We start from the raw sequence: 23077 nt of genomic DNA, 5'->3' as shown, positions 1-23077 counted from the left end.
TCGTGTTGATCATTTACAGCTCTCCTTCTCGCCTGCTCTCTATTCTTTTAGCTGTGTCACTGAAGCAGAGCACAGAGACTTTTAATGGCTTGGCAGGGAGCCCGCTTTGCTGAGGCAGAGTTAAAACAACCATGCTAGCTCTGGCTAGTCTCCACTTTTACACAGTACAGGTCCCCACCCCACTTATCAACCCTCCCAGGGAAGAGAAAAAATTAAAGAAGAACAACAACAGCGACAACAACATATGCAACCCCAACACGAGCAGTGCCCTAGCACCCCAACATGGCTAACTGTGCATGAAATTGAACTGATTGGAGTTATTGACCAGAAGGCTCCAGCCCCTGAGAGGACATGGAGGAGGGTGGGGGGGGTGGTGGCTTGTGTGTTACCTGATTGAGTGAAAAATCCTTGGCCGGTTGCTTTGATGCCCGGCACTTTACAGGAAAGAGTGATTTAATGGAAGCTGCCAGACCTCATCAATGTCAGCGCTCGTGGTGAGGGCCCTCCGCTCCGCCGTGCTTTATATAAAAGCGCTTACCATGACAGGTCCTGATGGACAGATGTTTGCTAGTTGTTTTAACTGTACAGTAAAAAGAAACACGGATATCAGCCTCCACCTTTGGCTCTAAAAGAGAGGCTGTGGAGCAAAAGGAGGCTGTTACAGGCCACCCCGGCGTGCAGCACCCTCGCCCTCTGCTATTTTAGGCCTCTATAAATAGCACTATTGAATTTTTGCCGGGGTTGATAAGCCTATAATTAATGTGACCATCATTAGGCACGGACATGTTCCTCTCAAGAGGACCCCGCTGGTGAGGTGGAGTGAGGAGAATGGAGACTTCTCCTCTGGCCTTGTTTTAAGGATGAGCTGAGCAGTGTGAGAGGGTGGAAAGTGGATTGACAGCCAACCAGCTTCCTGGTGATGTGCAGAAGGTGCCACTTTGTTGTCGAGCGGCAGGATAACACAGAGCGTCATCTATCAACTCCCCACAAAAGCCCTCTGTGCAGCGTCTTCAGTAGATCTGAATTGCATTGGAATTGCATCATTAATAGAGCAGAAATGATTCCCAGCAACTCCCAGAGAATACATTGACCCCTGAGGGAGACTAGAAACAAGACAATGTTTTTACAGGAGGAATATCTAACTAGAGATCCCATTACCACTTCATCAATATACAGCAGCAAGTGAGCGAGGAGACAGAGGAAGGGAGGGGAGCAAAAAAAAAAGAAGAGGGAATGTAATAGCTTATAGTGCTAATGGCAGTCTGAGCGCTCAAGTCCCAAACATTCAGCCGCCTCATCTCATCTGGGCTGTGTAATTGCCCTCCTGGAAGCTGCCACGCGAAGCGGCTGCCTCCGTAGTGAAGAGTGGCAGCTGCTGGATGTTGAGGAGCAGGCCTAGGTCAGCTCCCCAAGTGGGGCTCCTTGCAACCATGAGATGTCATAATTAATAGCTATCTGGGGCCCCCGGGGCCAGTGCAGGGCGGGTGGCGGGGTGAAATTATTTGGGTAAATGGAAGTCAAATAGAAAGAGACGCCAGACTTATTCTCCAGTTAACATAATGTATACTTATCATCACTTTGCCGTTAGCGAGTTCGCCTGTGCGGCATCTTACCCCCTGCTTTTCAGGGATATTTTCCTCACTTGTTTGTATTACGTTTCCCTTCTGTATCTAAACGTACATAGAGATATTTCGCTGTGGTGTATCATGGGAATTTATTAATCTTTGGGGACCAACATTCTCCCTAGTTAAGTAAATATACATGAGCTGCTGTGCAAGATGCAAGCTCCCAGCACCTTCAGAAAAATCTGTTACTTTCAGCTTCCCTCCTCTCTCTCGCTCTCTCCCTCTCTCTCTCTCTCTTTCTCTCCCTCTCTCTCTCTCTCCCTCTCCCTCTCTCTCTAACTCTCTAACATGCCGCCTGGGGGCAAATCTCACTCTGTCTCATCTGCTGCTTAATTTCACTGGAGCGGCCCTCAGTAATGAAGCGCCTTGATGTACATTTGCCAATTTCTGCCTCTGCCACTGCGGTATAATTGGGATGTGACTAAGCATGAATACCCAGCGCAGGGTTGGTTGACCTCTTTGCGACCCCGCGAATAGTGCTTTTGTCATAATGGAGGTATTATCTCATATAATCTGGGAATGGAGAGGGATTGTCTGCAGGGTGCCAGGGATGGAAATGAATTGATATAACTCCCCGCTCCTGTGCACCACTGAGGAAAAAAAAAAAAAAAAAAACCTGCAAGATACATTTTTACATGCTCATAATGAAGACATTTTCTTCTTATCTATTGCTGCTCTGTGTTTATTGGAGTAGGAGAACAGCTTCTGGCAAAAGCAGGGGTGGGTTTTTGAGGAAGGGAGGGAGTTTTGATGCTGTGGCACTAGAGAGGATTTTTCCTTATGCGTGTGTGAGCATATCAGCCTTTTCCCTGCGTGGGTGCACTCTGTACTCATGCACATGTTAGTGTGTATGTGTGTCTGTTAATGACCCTGTAAAATGACAAGCTGAGCTGGCAGTGAGAGTACAGCCGACGGTCAGAGAGAGAGGGGGAGGAGGTGGAGGAGACAGGAGAGTTCAGATGGAGGTGGGGAGGGGTTTGGTTGCGAGGTCGGTGGTTCCACTGTGATTCACCATGTTGTCATCAGAGGGACAGGGGCCCCGGAGTGGCCCTCTGTATTCCCACCTGAGAGGCCTGCAAATGGAGGGGCCGCGCTGTCATTATTTACAGCCCGCAGCTCCTAACCTTGGATTCGGAGCTCATCATGGTGAAGGGAAAATCAGATAGGACTTGACGTGTACCCGAGCCAGTGACCTTGATAAGTGTGAGGTGCCTGCAGCAAGAGGTTAGGGAAGAAGAGCTCACTTCTGCCGGCTTTCGCTGTGTATTTGCGCGTGCGTGTTTTTACATGTATGCGTGTTTCAGCCAGGTGGGGAGGGGTGGGGGCATGGCTGAATGACTGAACCATGACTCAAAATGACACGTGCTAGGCGCACTCATGGGCCAGGATACAGCAGGCATATGTGACATTACTATTGTGCATTTTGCTGGCACCATAGCTGAAAAGATTAGTCAATTAAATGATTAGTCTATTGACAGAAAATCATTTATTTTTATAATGGCTTAATAGTTTGCCACTTAACAAGCAGCATTAGCTGTTTGGAGCTACTTTTAAACGTGACGATTTATCACTACTCTGTGTTGAATATCCCTCTGAATTTAACATTTTTTGGTTTTGGACTGTTGATCATAAAAAAAACATGCAATTTAAAGATATCACCAAGGGCCATGGGAAATTATGAGGGGATTTTTCATCAAAAAACAAAGGGATTAATGGATAGTGAAAATAATCATTATTTGCACCACGGTAAAAGATCCAACACCCTCCCATGTCAGCTGTGTTTGCAAATTGGCAGCCTTGGTTTTAAAACACACCTGACCCTTGCTTAAAGTAATCATTTTTTTTCTTGGGTAATGTTTTTTTTTTCTATTTGATTATTTATTTTTTTCATCTGAACTAGTTACCTGGAGACCAGAAGGGGGAGCGTAAAATAACAGGGAAGAGCATTTCTGGACGGGTGATGAAAATGCATTTTTCTTCCCCCACCGAGATGCTATTTGGTCGTGTGAAATGATTAATTTCACACATATACAGGTCATCCCCAAAAGCAGCAACATCTCATTCACAAGGGGCCCCCGTCAGCAACAAAACAGGAGGCTGCAATAAAATGAGCAAACAGCAGCACGTACTGTACGTCAATAAATCTTTGGAGGTTAAACCTGAGCGCTGTAGAATTTGAGCAGCCCCCCTCTCCTATCAGGTAAAAGTCACTGAGTACATCAGGACTGTCGAGACCAAAAAATGGCCGACGAGCAGTTCGGGGAGTGTCCTGTGGTAGCAGGTACACACGCTCTCACACACAGCGAGTCTGTGTTTGCATAAGTAGAATGGAGCCTTGAATTATGGGGTTTGTGTAAATAAGGAGATGAGACTGTTTTTAGCACACAGGGAAGAAGGAGTGCTTGGATGAGAATAGTGCCTCTATGTGGAGTGGAATTGGTCTTGGGTTGTTTACGACAGCTCGCAGCCCTCATATATCACAAGCAGTATGTTTGCTGTGAAGCTACAGTTTGTATGCCATCTGCCTTAGCTGAACTTGACCCTTCAAACAGACTTATATTTTGTAAACTGAGCTCACTGTAACTGCTGTTTTTATTTTCTCTTTCTTAGTGGATGATCCAGGAACCCAACAAGGTGGCTACCTTCTTCGGGTGCATCGGTACCGACCACTTTGGGGAGATCCTGAAGAAGAAGGCAGAAGAAGCCCACGTTGACGCACATTACTATGAGCAAAACGAGGAGCCGACCGGTACCTGTGCAGCCTGTATCACCGGGGACAATAGGTTAGCCACCTTTCAGTCACCCTTGACCAAGAAATGACCGTCTAGCTTGGCCTTGGAAAATAGTCTTTCTGGTTCATTTTTACATCCTCGGGCAGGCAGTTGACTCCTCGGGGCTGGAAGTCATAACAGAGAATCATAGCTCAGCTCACACATCAAAAGGAAAAAGAACAGCTTGAGTGTGTTTTTTCCAGGCCCCCATTCAGTCTCTGCCGCCCCAGTGGGTTGTCATCCATCTATAGGCTGACAGTAGCAATGTGTTAGAGATGGCTGGGCTATCCCAGCTCTCACCTGTCAGCCTTCTTGGCTTTAAAAGGGGCTTTAGCGTCTCTGGTGACTCTCACGCTAGCATCATCATCAGCACGTCTGAGACAGCAGAGGTCAAAGCCTGCACACACGCACACACACTCACGCACAAATATCACTAACACTGAGGGCTCCAGTTCATGATAGACCAGGTGTGGATCAATAAACTCCTTCTCTAAACACTCCCCTCCTCTGCAGCCCTTCATCCGCTGCTACTGGAGTTGTCAGTCAGTCAGCGGCTGGACCTCAACCGCCCCAGGAGCCGGCCATGCTGAATGGTCTTAGTGGGTTTGTTTGATGTGGGCTCTGACACCTGAAAAGGTCAGGTGCCGTGCTCAGGGAGACGAGCCCTGTAATATTTCTTACAGGTGTTTAACAGACAGCTCAGGAGGCCAGAGGAAAGGTCGCCAGCAGGGCCAGATTGGGAGGGTGATGGCTTTGAAGGATTGGGCGCCAGTATGTCACAACCCGTAGGCTTTGATGAGACGAAGTCTTCAAAGAAAAAAAAAATCTACCTCTACTCAAACTGACAATTTGAGTTGTAATCTGTGAAGATACTGTATGCTGAATAATCACATTTTAGGCATGCTTCCAGGATCACAGATTTTTCATGCAGCCCGAAAACCTGTGATGAATTTTACATAATTTTGGAATATATTGTGTTAATATTTTAAATTCTTAATCATCTCTCTCTATATATGGAAGTTCCACTTAGAGTAAAAGTTGTCACTAGCCTGTGCCGTTAGCTATAAGGCATTTAAAGGTCATTTGTAACTTGTTTTCTCCTGAACTGAGTTTGTAAGGTAACCTTTGTGTTTCCTACTAGGCAGGGGACTATTTTTTTTAAATCCTGCTCCTGCTGTATTTCTGACCATTACACCCCACACCCATGTGTACTACACCTGCCCGCTCCCACAATGTGTGCTTTCCAGACCTCCCTCTCAGCCTGCAGCAAAGTTTAAACCGCCCTCTCCCACTAGACTTGCGTTGGTCCTGGCAGGACGCGGAGGATCCCAATCTAATGCAGACCTGTCTTTAATAGTGTAGAAGAAGTGTAAGAAGACTTGCTTAATGTCCGACTTGTCCTTGCTAGATAAGCCGTAGCAGTTTTTTCAAGACAGTGTTGATCAACGACCGACACATAAAGGCTCTAATTTCGACATAGTGTAAATTGCGCTTCTTATTTGTGTCTAATCTTATCTTTTTTGACCACCCGCTCCTTCAAGATTTGGTTAAGTCCCACTCCCAAAACGGCACTCTACTTCTTATCATGTCATTTAGCACCATTTGCCAACAAGCTCCATGAACCAGATGGTTAGCTCTAACTCTTGATTGGAGGATGTACAGCCTGAGAAGACGTGTTGCAGGAGGCACAAAGTCGTATTCACTGTAGTTTGCTGGTTAGGGTGAGGAAGATTCACTGTGAGGATTGTTGCTCAATGTTTTTTCTCACTGTGTGAGAACAGACATCTTCCTGTCGCAGCACCCTCCTGTCATATGATCAGCTAGCAGTTTTCCCCTAAGTAGCAATGATGGTTGCACTCATTTTGATGGCCGCTCATAAAGAGACAGCACACAAGGACTGGCTAACGAGCTATGTTAAGATAATGCCACCTGCTTCACTTTCCAGCTCCCACCACTCACTACTCAACTCAAGTGTTCATTTAGTAATGCATTTCTGTTGTTTTTCCACCTTTGTTAACAGTGGACCACTTTTCCAGGTGATTTGATGATATGAATAATTTGGAGGTGGGCTCACTGTTGGCCTTGAAAATCCCTCTGTTTATTTAAATCTCTGTTTTTGCGATAACCTTTTTTCAAGAAAAAAGATTTCACCTTGCTTCAGACATTCTGAGACACCATTATCATCCTTTTATATCGTGAAAGAACAAAGGAAAGTCTGGGGCCTGAGTGTTTTTAGGGATGTTTCTGAGACAAAATTAAGATGGATGATAAGCGAGGCAGAAGATTTATGGGGTCTGTCTCGGCAGGTCCCTTGTTGCTAACCTGGCAGCGGCAAACTGCTACAAAAAGGAAAAACACCTGGACTTGGACAGCAACTGGGAGCTGGTGAAGAAAGCCAAGGTCTATTATATTGCGGTAAGTGAGACCCTCTACATTCAAAATGACTGTTCCCCAACTCTATTGCCAGACGAGGACAAAATGTTAAGAGGCTTTATTCAGGAAATGCCTCAGCGCGCCTTCTGCATTGTCAATATATCCATTCATCCTTTGTCGAGTGAAATGAGCTATGTTACCTATTGAGACAATACAGCTCCATTCGCTCTATTTTCTCTTCGTCTTTGTGCATGAAGCGGCAGCACAGTGTGAAATTGTTCTACATGTAATGCATTCATTCATTTCTTTTAACGTGAAGACAAGCCAACAGGTGCTGTGAAAGTGTGAAAATTGATTATTCGAGTTCATTCTGCTTTACCCCCTCCTACACAATCTTCCCCTTACAGACAAATCACACACACACACACACACACACACACACACACAGATTGAGGAGGACAGATGTGCACGTAGACATTCACAAACAGTTAAGCTGCACCACTGAGGTAATGTCTTCACTTACAGCTTCTGGAGTAGGATGGCCTGCCATGCTCATGTTTCACTGCTTGGGATTACATTTAATTCTGGCAGATCAACATTTTCTCTGATCTCAAGTCAAGATGATAGCCCTGAAATTGCACTGCATTCCAAGTTTTTAAGCAGTTCATTATCAGCATAAATCAGCATTACAGCCTCGCCATCAACATACTCCTCGGCTTATTGTCCCAAGTGAAATTCACAATGCTCCCCCTGTTGCCCGCAAGCCCTCTAAACATGAGTGCACTGTAGTCCAATAATGACAGAGGTTTCATAATTAGCCGCCCAGTCTCAGAAACAAACACCAAAAAAAAAAAAAGAGCCGTCGGTGCTTGTGCCAGAAAGCAGATCAGTCAGCCCATCCTCCAGAGTTTGTGTGGTCTCATTTTTAGCCTCTGCTTCGCATTAGCAAACACGGCACATCCTCTGCAAATTGGCAGTTGGGTTTTGCCCACATCCGACAGTCTTGCGCGCAGGGAAAAGCTTCCGTGGGATTTGAGGGGGGATAGAAGGGCCACAAATGGGTGTTTGTCAGTGCTTGGAATCTCAAACATCGTTTTCGGCGTCCCTCCTGGGCCTCTTTGTCAAAACAGGGGGATCATTCGCTTTATTAGAGTCCCATTCGCACTTCTAAAGTACTTAGCCAGATACACTGCCACAGCTATTCCCACTTAATACTGTGTGGCGTGTCTAGACCGGTGTTCACTAAGGCCTCCTCTCTCCATTAACCTTGTCGAGAGCACTCAGATGTATTTACCCAATTTGCAGCCAGATTGTGCATTTTCTCTCTCTCTCTCTCTCTCTCTCTCTCTCTCTCTCTCTCTCTCTCACTCTCTCTCTCTCTCTCTCTCTCTCACACACTGTACCGACCTCTGCTATTTATTAATGTGCTTTGTTGATTTTCATTAAACGACTGCTGGGCGGTATACGCAGTCTTGTACACTCTAATCTGTAAATGTAATTACCGAAAAGTGTGCATGTGTGTATGTTAGCATGTTATTTGCTTGCACGTGCGTCTGTGTTTGTTGGAGCATGTGTGTTAAAGAGGTGATTGATGATTCCTGGCAGAGACTCTCAAGGTGCCTGCTACTATGTGGTGTGATTGGATGAAAACAGAATTATTAGAGGGCTCTTGCAGCCAGTCTGGCTCATCCAGCAGCAGCGGCGGCAGCAGCAGCAGGGCTGGTGGCAGACGCAGAGCAGGGAGGCAGCACTGCCATTTCTCACAAAGAGAGAGAATGTTGAACTCCTGCCAAATGTTTGGTGGCAGGCTGTTGCTAGGAAATCTGGGTCCTTAGGCAAATCATTGCACAAAGACCAATAACAAAGGCGTGAGGGGGAAGAAGGAATGGCTAAACACATTTCAGGCAGAGGATATCTCTTTTTTTGTTGAATGCCATCGCTGCGGCAGTGATGTTTACAGTTATTTCTTTCCCCGACGATTGTAAACATCAGAAATGGAGGGTGATGTATTGTGTGAAGGGGAGATGAGTGACTCTAATTGGTGGGGGTGATGTGTGCGTGCTGGCCCAGTTAGCCTCTTCTCCCCCCTCCTTCCCTTCGCTCCCTCCTTCCTTCCATCCCCATCCCCCTTGGCCCTCTATTGGCACCCCCCCCCCATCCTCCTCCTCCTCCTCCTCCTTTTGCTGTCTCCTTTGCCCCCCCCCTTTTCTCCAGTCTCTCAGACACACATACACTTGCTGCTAAACACACACAGCATGCACGCACACATTCTGCAGCATACCACTGGCTTGTTTTTCTTACCACTGAGCGCTTTGCCCTGTAATTTGATCTCCTCTGCTTGATGCATCCTCCATGATGCCACTTTGAATTAACCTATGGCTCGACAGCTCTCCTTAGCCCTGGCTAATAAAATGGCCTCTCTCAACTGCCATTTACATTCAGGTAAAAAGAAGCACTTGGTCAAGCTCACGGTCATGCGTGGAGAAAGAACCAGAAATGAGGAAGAGGGGAAACGAACAAGACAATTGACTGTGAAAAGGCCTGTTAATGACTGGGCACAGATGGTCAGAAATAACCCAAGGATAGACGGAGGAGACACTCGCCTCTGCCAACTGGCCTGATACACAAAACTCACCCAATGAGACACAAGCTGCAATGCTGTTAGGTCACAAACCTGATCACAGCTGTGGACGCTGTTCGTTTACGCCCTAAGCTAATGGCGCAATCCCCGTTAGGCTGCAAGAGGTTAGCCACGCCCGAGGAAAACAGCTAGCCCACCTTTTTTTATCAAACAGCGCAGCAACTTGAAGTAGAATGCCTCACACTGTTAACACTGGCACACTGCATATAGCATTAATTGGCAGTTGTATTCTTGCCCTCACTGCAGGGGAAAGCTGAGTTCAGCTTCAGTCACCGTAGCATAATATGCAAGAAAAAGAGGCGAAGGGGAGGGCAAAAGTAGAAAAAAAAAGCGCAATACTGGCACCACAAGCAGCACGTCAGCCTGCTTACACTCCAGAGTGGCACACACACACACACACACACACACGCGCACACACGCACACACACATTGTTACTCCGCCCCACCAGCCCCTGCAATTTGCAGCCAAAAAAGCAAAGGGAGAGATTTTCCACACACACACACACACACTAACTAACTGACATCTCATCAGCTAGCCGAAGGGCTGATTAGCACAGAGGTGACTGCGGCTGTGTCTCTGTCCAACTCAGAGGACCACACTGTCCTCACGCTGACCTTGAGCTCCCTCTCTTCCTCTATCCTCCTTTTCTAGCCTACTCTCTGCTGCCACTCTCCCTCTCACCACTGCTCTTTATCTCCAGTATTCTTCCCTTCCTCTGTCTCCATCTTCTCCCTCCTTCCTCCCTCTCCTTTTCTGTCTTTTCTCTCTTTCCTCTCCACTCTGTACTGCACCACTCTGCACTGCCCCTGTCCTTCCACATAGCCAGGGAAGGATCACGAGGCAAAATGCAGGCAGTGGAGAGAAAGAGGGAGGGAAGAGAAGTGGAGGGGGAGAAAAAAACTGGCAGGCTCCCCCTTTGTCTGCAGGCGATCAGTTACAGTCTTGGTTGCCGATGAAATTTAATCCCCACCGCATTTACATGCCAAGTTTGACTTCTGGCAAGCCTTATTAAATAGATTTGTAAATCATTTCATCTTGATTAGAATCTGTTCTCAAGGGATCAACATTTTTTCGCCTTGCTTGTGTTTTGTTATGTGCTCAATCTGTGCCCACTGGTGTTAAAATTTGAAAGTCAACCCTTGCTGGTGTTATTTTTCTGTGTGAGTGAGCGTGAGCAGTGGATTTAGGGGACAAAGAGCGATGGGTGCCAAGTCCCGTCCGTCACCGGCCAAGCCACTGTGTCAGCATGTCTCCCGTCTCTGGAGGTCATGTTGGTGGACGAGCAACTGCTATGATGTGTCTTCTCTTTATTAGGCTGACACCACAGTGTCTTTAGCATGGAACAATGTCATTTCAAATTGTGCTTAATCAGATGGCATTTTGTAATTGCCAGCAAGCATCTTATGAATATGAATTCATAATTGTTCAATTACAAGCCGACTGCATCATATTTATTGGCTTATTTTTTTTTTTCTCCCGCTGGCCTGGGCCAATTATAGGATTTAAATCTTGAGGCAATCAAGTGATAAGGGTGAGGCGTTTAGTGTTTGCTGTCACTATATAATTCTCTCGAATGTTAAACATGCATCTGGGAGGGCTGTATTTGTCAGTAGGCTGTGTGTGGAGGTGCACCTGCCTAATTGAGTGGTAATGAGCTGTCAGGAGTGCGGGCTTGGTGATTGGCTCTCGGCGGGGCGTCCCGTGCCAGTGGGACGTATGGGCTGGCCCGGCCCTGCTGGAGGATCAGCCAGCTCCACAGCCCTGCAGGCCTGAGGGGGCGGAGCGTGGTAAATTAGGGTGGAGAGGCCAAACGACTCTGGCTGCGGAGACATCCTGTGGCTTTCACTCGTCTGTGAGATTTATTTAGGTTGTTTACAATTATCCCTACTCCTGATTTGGTTTTACTTCCTCGCGTCACGTCAAGAAGTTTTTAGATGTTTTGCTGAAGTCAAAGTAATGTAGAATTATTTCAAATTATTCTGATTCAATAAATGTTTGTTTATGGAAAACTGAGACAATCATGTATCTATAATGACTTTCTATTTACTACACTGTGCACTATATGTATGGCTTACCATTTTATTTGAGTGTCTGATTCTGAATTCAGTGTGGAATTAATGCAGTTCATATAGTATCCTCAAACATTCAAACAATGGAATGAAAAATTTGTGTGCATGGCATGCAAGCTGCTATGTGCTAGAAATCCCACAATGCAATGCATCGCATTTTATTTGCGACAAGCGAAAGTCGTATGACTCAACATCAGTCGGTGATGATGCAAAATGATGCTGACATTCAAAATCTAAATTAACTGCTCACAATAACTGATTGAGTGTCCATTATATAGTAAGTAGCGAATGAGGGAACGAGGGAGTGATTTCAGATTCCCATTGGGAGGCACCAAAGTCAGAAATGTTCAAATCCTACATACAATAGCATTAAGTTTAGAATATAGTCAGGAAAATGTACTTCAGCATCAAAAGTAAAAGTGCAAATATGCAGAGTGGTCCTTTCCGAGTGATATATTATTAGAAAGGCATTGTATTATTAAACAAATGAAGTTTTGCAAAAGCATATATGTTTGAAATTGTTGCGGAGAAAGTTTACAGGATGTCGGGGTTCACCTCACTTTGTTATTATGGAGGAGAAGTTCTCATCAAACTGAATGGCATCTATTTTGGTTTAGATTTGTGTATTTGTGCGATTTATTTTTATTTATTTTGTTTGTTAGAAATGTGTGTGGAAATACTTAAAAGTTGGCAGGGCTTTGCTCGTTTTATTTTGGGAGTCTTTATTTCCAGCATCCTAATTTGAACAACAACATGAAAAAAAAAAATGCTTTAATCCACTGTATCTTGAGTAATTGCCTCTTGGGGGGGCACATTTTTGGACTCTGGCAGGCTTCCAGGCTGTAGTCCATATTACTCTGCCAGCATGCAGTGACTTTCTCCTTGTACACCCACGTTACCTTGTAAAAACAGTTTTTCTTCTTCAGCAGGGAAAACACCATGTCCTTTCACCCCGGATTACTGTGTGCATCTGCTCCACCGGCAACAAGTCTGTTTTCCTCTGCCTTGCTGTAAAAGGGATGAAATAGTTCAGACTTAATGATATTTCTACTTTCCATCACCTTGTCCCTTTTGCTCCCTCTGCATCAAAGCACCCGGCGTGTGTGTGTGCGCCTCTTTATTCATGAGCCCGAGTTGTAAAACGTACAATAATGTTTCAGTCCTACACTGGGATGTTGTGGCCATTTGTGCAAGTTCCACAGCTTAATTGAATAGACTGAGTAATTATTTGTCAAGTAATGCTGAGCAGAAAATAAATAGCCACTTTGCGGCTGTGAATTGTGCCTGATGGCCATGTGTTGATACTCTCACCAGGGAGAGTAAAAACCTGCTCTACTGGCTAAGTATCTGATTAAGATTCACATGATGAAGCTGCAGACGCTTTAGGTTAGTGTGTCTCCTGGGCAAAGATAGTGAGTAGAGTTAAGTGTCAGATGCTGTTATATTATCACACCGGAGCATGAAGCATCGACTGAATAAATATTGCTGGAATCTTCTCCTCACCACAAACCTTCCGCAGCACTCGGGTCAACTTGACAGTTCCCGATAGCGGCCTCCAAAGAATCACCACAGATGTACATATCTGTGTAGCAGATGCTGGACACTGTTCTTAGAGAATTGTTTCCTTCTGCAAGGTTTCATTTTTCCCTTTTATGTCGCTGTAATTTGTTTATGGTCTGTAATAAGCCTGTGCATATCTTCCTTCTGCCAGTTTGGCCTGGATCCATTGTAAACTGCCAGTAATTTTTCCCTCTCCCTTTTTAAAGGATACTAATGACTTCTGAGGATAATATAATATTTTGTAATGATTTGATTAATTTCATTTAACTTGTAATCTTTAAGATTTTTATCATATTGCACCTCAGTTTTGATACTTTTTATGGCTGGCATGTTTTCTGCAATAGTCGTTCAATGTATTTGCATTCTGTAATTAACTCTCTATTTAATTGTTTCCGTTGTTATTGGCAGATAATCCGCAGGGGATTCAAATTTGACAAAAAAAAAAAAGATCAGAAGATAAATCTTACATTCTCCCTTAGCAGATGGAGTTTGCTCCATTGTCTTTCAGTCTCTGCTGAAACTGCACAATAATATGAAGACTCCCAAGAAGACGAAAAAATGGTCCCTCCACACATACAACCGCTTTGGTTTTAATAATTAAACAAACAAAAAAGTGTCAATCAGTGAACTTTGGCAGGCTAGCTGTTTCCTACAGTTCCCATTCTTTATGCTAAACTATGCTAACCATCTCATGGCTGTAGATTTATGTATATTATATTCCATCCATTCATATTATCCATTAGTATCCAGATTATTTTTTGTATTAACAAGTTCCCAGAGCCCAAGTTGATGTCAAAATACTTTTGTCGGACCAACAATCGCAAGATATTCAGTTTACAATTATATAAAAAGTAGAAACGCAGCAAAACTTCTAATTTTAAGCGCTGGAATGTGTGAGTATTTGTGTGACCAATGTTGATTTACATGCATCCGGCAAATAGTTTCACTACAGTAGCTAACTGATTTTTGCCTGTTATTCAGTAAACATGTCGGGAGTTAGCACATGCAGTGGGAACGTGTTTATTTTTCATACATGGTCCCACTCAGACATAGGCTAGTACCCTGACCTTATCTATTGTTTCTCAAGTGTATATTGTAAGCAGCTTTGGAGGCTTTATAGAGACTTAGCCGGCAGGGCTGCCGTTGCTCTGGTGGAACATTTGGACCTCTGGCAAGTGTCAGATTTTCAGCAGCACATTAAATCTCTTAACCCAGTTCTTTTTTCCCCTCCCCTTCCTCTCTCTGTCTCTCTCTCTTCCTCTTTCCCTCTCCCCTTGCCATGCTAACAAGCTGGCTGTGATTTATTTTTCATGTGTAGCGTTGTTAGCCTCCGCCATTTTTTTTTTTTTTTATTTTCCCCGGCATCTAAACTCTTGTGCCAGTGGTTAGCCTGGTGCCCAGCCCCCGAGGGGAAAGAGTGGAAATGCAGCCAGAGCAGCTGCACATCCACCCCAACCGGGCAAAGTCCTCCAGTCGCACTGTGATCGGGAGGCCAGAGCCACTTTGATTAGCATGTCCGTCATTATTGGCCAACTTGAATGTCATGCACCGTGAGCCCAGTCGTCTAATGCTTCGGCTGGCCAACGGGGCCGCTCCCTGCAATTACTGATAGGGCTGCTTGTTCCAGTATGGAGGAGAGGCCAGGGAGAGCGCCAAAGTGCCAAATGATTGTCCTCAGTAAATAAAAAGCAGACATCTTCCTTTTTGATGTTCTATATGTGCGTGCCTTATTTTCAGATGCTGTGGCGCAATCACATTTGAAAGCATTTTGCGCTCCCAACATAACAAGGGGGAACCAATCAAAACAATAACTGTGGTTCCTTTTGACAAAGCCCTTGGCTCACAATTGTCAGAAGATGTAAGCTGACTCATCCACACAAGAAGGGCATGTATCCCTGGGAGCGAGGGGCGAAAAGCTATGATGAATCTTCCCCTCTGTGCTCTCCCCTCTCCACTGAGCCTGCATGGATTAATTACATGACTAGTAGCTAGTTTAGTCCCATTATTTATTTTTTCTAATGAATAATTTCACTCTCCCTCTCTGCCTAGATTTTATTCTGCTCAGGCTTTTTCGGCTTCACCCTGTGGAAATAAGAATGCATTGATTATTTTCCATCTAGCAAATATCCCACCAACTGAGGAATAACATGCCTTTCCCCTAATTGGTTTGTTTATCTTGAGCAACAGACTCTGGGTTTGTTTGGACTCTGGCTGGCATCCACACACTGCACCGCTCCTCAGCATGATTACTCACCTTGGGAGGAGGCTGCTGGAGCAAGGTTGATGTTCCCCGCATAGACATCAGGCTGTCATTCTCCCTGCTTATGTGACATCATTTGCCAAGACAGATTTGTTACAGGAAAAATAAATTCAGGCCTAAAAAGGGATTGATTTAAGGACAGGCTGCAAGTGGAAAAAGGCGACAGGAGGGATGGGGGCTCCCAGACACATTTCACCACTGAGAGGGCTCGGGCAGGATCCAAACAAGCTGCCAACAGAAGATGGATTCTGGCTTCATGTATAATTGATAAACTGTATGTTCTAGGTGTCAGCTTTAAAGAGGGAGCTAGGACTATATCAGGAAGCTATTTTTCCTCTCTGAGGCGAGCATCATTTTTATTTTGTCCTCCCCCGTTCTCTGGCTTATCTTCTCAGTTCAGAAAGCCCCGTTGAAAATTATCGTTTTCTTTGAAGACGACGTTGGGGAAGTGCAGCTTTAAAAGCACATCCTGTTCCTGCGCCTATTAGGAGTGCTAGTCCAGGGCAGATAGCCATCTGCAAAGATGACTGTACATCCTGAGTTATCAGGATTAGCCATCTCACTCTTGACACCTAGCACATTAATATTAGCTATGGGAGAGTCTATCCTGCTGAAAGCAGCATAAAAGGATTAATGCAGCGCTTATCCTTTTGGAAATAATGCCCTTTATTGAGCGGATTTGACACTGTAAAGGCTAATGATGACATTGAATGGAGCCAGAATAAGTAATGGTGCATCATCCTGTGTCATGCAGCCAGAGTAGTCACTATTTGCATTCCAACGGCATCAACTGTATTGATTTTGCTGAAGGTGTTCAGTTGTTTTTCCTCTGCAGCAGTAAGAAAGTGTTACTCAATCATCAGCGTCCTGTAGCTAATGACAGTCCTCTCCCTGCAGGCCCAATGACATGCTTTGTTCGTCGTCATGCTGTATGCTACCATCTCACCTCTGAGCACTGTGAGCTGGAGCAATTACTGTACATGAAACACAATAATATGCCAGCATCTCACCCTCCCTGTCTGTCACACAGATGCTGTGGGATTAACGTGGCTTTGCCCACTAACTTTAATAGTGATAAATTTGTATCCTGCCGGTCAGATCTATCAGTTGTACCACTACAGTTTGTAGCACAAAAGTTTAACCATTTTAGTGGATAAGTGGAGGATGGAAAACCAACTTTGTACCCCATAATTTCCCTTTGACACAATATATTTTTTCTTTTGTGTTTTTTATTTTTCTTTCTTTTTTTTACACTTGAAATGCAAGTGGCCTGATCCATGTTATTTTTTTAACATCCTGCACGTACACTTGACTCTGAATGTTGCTGGAAGTAAACAGGAAATGTGCCTGCATGGGGTACTCGGATCCAGCCACACTGTGAGAATTTAAATCAAGCTAGAATAATGTAATTCAGTCTCCTTGACCCCCTAACATGATTTGATTGTAAGAGGTTAAACAACTGTAATAATAAATCTGTCAACTTTTTAATAAGATGTGCCATTTTGTATCGGGCATTATAGCACTGAGGGGCAGACAAGTGGCCATCGGGGCCACCTGAGAACATTCGCTCTGTTCTTTCGGCTAAATTGCTCCTTCCCCTAGGTGCTTTTTTTTAGCTGACAAGATAGTAACCTTATCAATCACAGCTGCTTCCCTCTCTCTCCCAAGGACTTGTGTTGATATGTTCTAAGTGCTCTCTCCTTTGGCTGTTTTAATGGGAATATTGCATGCTCATTTGAGCGATGCCTCCCTGTTTCTTAATGAGCTGATAAAGCCCCAATTATGGAGGCAAATCCTGATTTCTGATTTGCATTACCGACTCTTGTTTCACCACACACAGCGGAAATGTACATGATTGAGGTGCTGAGATGTTGGCCTGCCTTTCCAGAGACTTACAAGGTGTGTGTGTGTGTGTGTGTGTTGATGTGCATGTGTAGGGACGCAGGAGATGGACAGATTAGATTAGATACAGTAGATGCTGCACGGCCCCGGCCGTTTGTGCGTAGAATGTGATTTAGTTGTGAGGTTTGAGGCGGGCTGTGGGGCTGCTCTGGGCTCTGTGATGGGTGAGGGGGCAGACTGACAGTGACAGTGGGGTGGTAATGGCTCTGAATGAGGAGGAATGGCCCCTGTAAGGCCCCTCTCCCAGTGGCAGAGCAGAGCCATGTCCAAATACACTGCAAAATGAATTCTTCTTTACACCTGTGTGGGTTTTTTTCCCCCCACAGAACTAGAAATCGAGGCTATTTATAGCTTCGCCAATCTGAGGAGAAATGGTGAAAGAAATGGAAAACGCTACCCTTAAAGAAATCCAGCCTTCACTTTTATTATGTATCAGCAGCAGAAGCAATGCCACAGCCCATCAGATGTTGAGACATCAGTGGAAGTAAAAAGATGAGAGGATGTTGTATCACATTTGCAGTTTTTTGAACAGGACCCCAATCCAATTGCCAAGAGGGAGGCGCAAGGCCGATCAAAGTCGACCTCTGGACGTGTGATCAGAGATGTGGACACAGTATGAGTGCAATTGCATATGAAATCCCAGGTTTGTTTTCATACAGCCACATATTTGCTTCCCCTGCCCTCCATGCCCCTTTTCGTCTCTGAAACTGAAGCATCATGTCTAGAACTTTGGCTGGGGAGCTCTGCAGTTCATGAAAAATGCATTCCCTCTGCTTTTTTTTCTAACTCTTCGCCTCTGATACCCTTGTCATATCATATCCATGTCATGTCAGTGTGTGTATTAATTATGTAGCAGGCGCAGTTGAGGAGACAATATTGATGCATCTCAACTAGACGTCCTATGTATATTACTCGCTCGTCATTGGGAAATATAAACAAGACTTAATTAAGGATGAGAAGACGCTTTGCTGTTTAGTCTTGTGAGTAAATAATTCTTAGCCAGTGTTTACAGGAAGCATTTTTTTCTTTCTGCTTGCTTCTCCCTCGGGCTCCATTTTATTCTTAGACTCTCACTCTATTCAACCGTTGTGGTCACTTTTTCCGGTTCAACTGAGGTGTTCGACCCGGTCATCCCGTCCAGGGTTTACCTCTCTTTTAGTCTGTGGAGCTCACAGTTGCTCAACATATTGTCGACGATTGCCACCCTTTTTGGAGATGTCCCAAATTGCAAAGGTAATTTATTTTTTTGCAAGCAAAATTATGCATGAGTAAGAGGTCATATTGTAATATGAAGTAGTTCAGCAGTTTCAGACACACCACGTCCTGTTTGGGATTTGTGTTTCTGTTTATGAGTCCTCTCTGTGCTGTAATCTTATGGAACTGTGACAGCACTTGAATATATTCCCCCACCAAATGAATATCATAAGGGAACACAGTTCTGGATGGTTCCTCTTGAAATACAGCTGTTTCCCTCCAATCCTCTTCCTCCTTCAGTAACAAATGGTCTCTCGGGAATTAAAACCACTACAAACACTTCAGAGATATTAATCTTCCACGAATCCTCATCCAAAAGTTGCATTTAAAAGGGGACAAAAAAGATTTTACACACTTGTTATGGGTGATGCGGAGGTGGTTATCTGTGTTCTTTGCAGATATACATTAACTACATCATGCTATGAAAGCATACTTAAGGTTGGTTGTTGCCAACAACTGAGTCAACATTGATCCTGTGCAAGAACGATTGTCTTACAGCCTGGTGATTGCAGCGGTTTGGCAGGAATAATTACAAGTTCAAAGCGTCGATCCGTGAGTGTAGCCTGGGGATAGGTTTCTGGAGAAGCTGACACTTCAGACGTATTATGAAGCCATCACGTCTAATTTGCACAGGCCTCTTTTGTAATTTACCCCCAATTCAGAGGAACAGTCTCCTGCTCTGCAGCACAATGCACACTCTGCTTGCATTGTTCACGCTCATTGGAAGAGACACTGAGTGAATGAGTCTTGGAGCTCAAATAATGTGCAGCACTGTTCCTGTCATATTTGTTGCTGTGTAATGGCTCCTGATTTGTAGTTTCCTGCAGCTCCTTTTCGGTTTGCTGCAGAGCAGACAGTGCTGCACGGTATACAGCAACTGTGTTCTGTGCATCCAGTCCAAGCAACTTGTTTACAACTCGCTGTTGAAGCAACCGTTTGACAGATAAAGGACCTCAGAACGTCGCACCGTCTTTGAGAGGGGGAGGAAACCTCTTCAGAGGAAGGACTGGGGTTTTCCACATGCCGCCCAGACATTCTCACACATATTGAGTTTGTCTGTGTGCATCTTTGAAGATGCAAATGTGTCAACCACATGTAACCAACCACCCAGCGAGAAGCTGAGATGCTCAACTGCCTTTCTCACGGCTCTTAAATGGCTGCCAGTGATCTTCAGCAGCTCTGCGTGTCTGTGAAGCCTGCAGTTCTTTTTTAACGGACAGATTAGTTTTTGTGGGATATTGAATAATTTGTGGACATTTATCATGGAGCTAAAATGTCAGTTTAACCACATTAGAAGACGGAAAAGAGCTTGGCAGTAAAATTTTATGGCTTCTCATGTAGCAAATTGTTACAGTAGATGTGTGTAAGCTTATACTGTACAATGATACAGAAGCCATTAATTGGCCATTAGTGTAAATCAGAAGTTACTAGAGCCAGTAAATTAATTCATTAGTTAAACTTTTCAGATCTATTTTGCATCACAATGCAGACAGATACTTTGCCCTTGCAGGCGCTCCTTAATCAAGAGAATATTTGTACCTCGAACTTGCCAGCCAGCTTTGACGTCTGGTGTAAGAAAAAAAAGGCAGCATATCATAGCTTGGCATATCCTGACAGAGGAGACATTCGTAAATTATTAATGTTTTCCCTTGCACTGTCACCTATCATTACACTATCCTTCTACTCCTTCTTTTGAAATGCAAGAGTAGTAGTCCTGCAGTGTGGCAAGTCATGTTACTGGCTCTCATTTCAATATCTGAAGTGAAAGGTCGGGATGATATATTCTGTCCTGCCACGGTGACAGTGACTTACATGCTACCAGTTCAAGATGGTACACTTTTTACGAGGGCCACCCAGCCTGTCGAGCAAACTGATAATGAATCAATCTGTGTGAAACATTTATGGGTGCCTCCCCCCCCCCAACCCCTCCTCTTGTGTGAGGCCAATTAGAGCATCCTTGGTGGCCCCTGCTGTCTGAGTCAGGGAAGCCCCTTGCATTGTCATATCAATATTCCTCTGTTGATCTCCAGCTGAGGCGAGTCCGGCTGCTCTTTCCACACATGCTAATTTGCATTCGCCAGCATGTGTGGGAGATGGCATGCTGGCTGCCTCTCCTCCTTGTTCCCAAACCTACTGTTGCCTCCCTCTCTCTGTCTTTTTCTACTTTTTTTTTTTTTTTTTTTGTATTTTTTCGAGAGGGAAAGGTTTCTTGATTCCTGGCATGCCAGAGAAGGGCCCTCTGAGGATTACATTGGCTAAGCCCTTATCACTCCAGGAAATTCACTGCCTGCTTAAAAAAGTGGTAGGAGTAGAAAATCAAGGGGAAGTGTTATTCTTTTTAAGTTTCTCCCTATTCCCATGGAAAGTTATTACGGGTTTGAAGAAAAGTCCTTTTTTTGGCACTCAAGTTTTCTCGCAACTGCATTTCATATTTCACCCTTCTTTTTTTCCAAGCGGCTGGTGGAATTTTAGAAGTGGAAAATGTGAAGGCAGGTGCTTGAGAGAGAGGGAGAGAGGGGAGGCTTAGGGAGGGCTGTGCTCACTGGGAAGCGATGTTAAACATCCAGGGGAAATGTTTGTTATTCTAATGGGATACCACCATGGTAACAGCTTTTAGAGACTCCCAAGGCTTTGTGTGGAGTATATGCACGCTTTCATCAATCTCGCCTAATTTCTTTGGGGATTAGCAAATATAATCAGTCCTTTCTCCAAGTCGTCACCTGCTTATCGACATGAATATTATGGGGAAATTTAGCAGAACACAGCCCTGTTGGATGTGGAGAAAGCAATACATGGGCCATTAATATAAATCACAAATTGAAGTGAGTCACTAAATGGATTCAAAAGTCATTAGTATTCCCTTTGTGCTGAGTGACATCCCAGACAGAATAGCTTACATTTTGCACATACTTAACTTGCTTTTTTTTTTTTTAAATCCTAGCTACCGAGACCAAAGCACTTTTGCTCATATTATATCTTCAAGTTAAACATGTTTCAGACAGAGGTAATGAATTATGTTATTTTCAGATTTAATACCTTTTACAGGGGTTTTAAAGGCAATGGAGTGAACTCATTTACAAGACGTAGTGAAAAAAGGAAACCCTGCACGATGAGGAGCCTCCGTGTTTAAAGGACTCCAATAACTCGTAAGCCCCTCTCAGTTTTATACCTTTTTCTCTCCCTCTGCAGATTTCCTTAAGTGGCTTATGTGAATTGCATTTGCCACATTGAAGTCGGGAGTATACAGAATACATTTCTTCCCGGCCGTGACCAGCTAACAGCACGTTGAACTTGTGTGTGTGTGTGGTGATGGAGAGGTTTCACACACAGCACTGCAGCGCCGTGGGAGTATAGCCTGACCTAAAGCTAAGCCCCCAGCCAGAACAGCCTTCCATCAAACTCACAACACTGCTCTGTTATCTACTGGCATTTCTGTCTGATACAAATAGCCAAGACGTGATATAGTTGGCTACATGTCATATCTGGCATTGTACTATGCTCTATCGGCTCCCCCCTTTGTGAAATATAATGCTTTTAACTCACCAGCTTTTTGCCTTGGCTATTTTTTCCGTCTGTAGCAGAGACAGAGACCAGTGTGTTTGCTCGTCTTGGCCAAAGGCCAAAGGCTCTTTCTGATATAATCCCCACCATCGATCAGACTTTGTTTACTCTAACATGGTTTCTCTCCCCTCCAGCAATTAGAAGGCAACCTTCCACCTCCTGCTCCACAGACCAGCTTTATACGTTTATTTTTCCCTTAAGTGGTAATTTTTCATGTTGTGGCTAAGCTCTTAGAAGTGTGGGTGTATATTAAGTAATGGATACTCTTCAACCAGACTGACATGTTCGATACCAAATTTCTGTTAATGTTTCTTTGTCTTTGAAGGGGAGGCTTCTCCTGTCCAATCAGTATTTAGTATTACTCTGTGAGATTCACACAAATCCTGTGTAGCACTCCACATCCTGTGTGTGTTTGACTTAGGCTGTCCCACTTAGAAATCTCAAGCATGTTGAAATTTTAGAAAAATGGATGTGGCTATAGGAGGATGACTCTCCTGTCCATCTGAGAGGCTCTCGTCATAATAGATCAGACAGGAGAGTGACTGGTCGTCTCTTTGGTCGTGGCTCAAGAGCTTTATAATCCACACAGAGAGGATGACATTTTGCTTTATTAGTAAAATTATGATTACAAACATAGTTATGAGCAATTTTAGCTCATGGTTTACTTGGGCTCTCGGAGTTGAGCTAGATGTTGATTTGGGCCTGGCTTCAAGAATGAAAGAGAGTCAGATGTTTAAGTTAATTAGCACAAAGCTCTGTTGTGGTGAAGTTTCAAGCTTAACTTAATGTGAGGATAAATTACAGCTCCGCTATCTCTTTTTGAACTACAGCACTGATTTTACTTTTTATTTTATTTGAGTGATTCTAACTGCAAAACATGAGCGGAGCGTCCAGTCTACACTGACTCAGTACTCCGGAGAGAGCGTCCTGTTTCTGTCAGCAGCAGCTCCTGGGAGCTGAGTGGCCGGTGGCCGGCTAACCTTCCTTCACCAGGCTGACTGGCAGCAGAAAGTTTCTGAGGTTTCAGTGTTAGTTTTCATGTCGGCTCCACAGGAAGAAA

At 44.5% G+C, this 23077-nt stretch overlaps 1 protein-coding gene across 2 annotated transcripts in view; it reads left to right on the top strand.

Moving 5' to 3' along the window:
* Positions 1-23077, top strand: part of LOC139219763 (adenosine kinase-like) — a 98980-nt gene that overhangs the window by 38434 nt on the left and 37469 nt on the right. For both annotated transcript variants that reach the window (XM_070851714.1, XM_070851715.1), the window contains exons 5-6: positions 4236-4408; positions 6703-6811. In XM_070851714.1, the coding sequence (XP_070707815.1) occupies positions 4236-4408; positions 6703-6811 (282 nt within the window). The remainder of the gene's footprint in view (positions 1-4235; positions 4409-6702; positions 6812-23077) is intronic.

The sequence above is a fragment of the Pempheris klunzingeri genome, chromosome 20, assembly GCF_042242105.1.
Source record: "Pempheris klunzingeri isolate RE-2024b chromosome 20, fPemKlu1.hap1, whole genome shotgun sequence".
Classification (NCBI taxonomy): Eukaryota; Metazoa; Chordata; class Actinopteri; order Acropomatiformes; family Pempheridae; genus Pempheris; species Pempheris klunzingeri.
The sequence above is the reverse complement of the archived record's forward strand: the minus strand, read 5'-3'. Positions and strand labels throughout refer to the sequence as shown.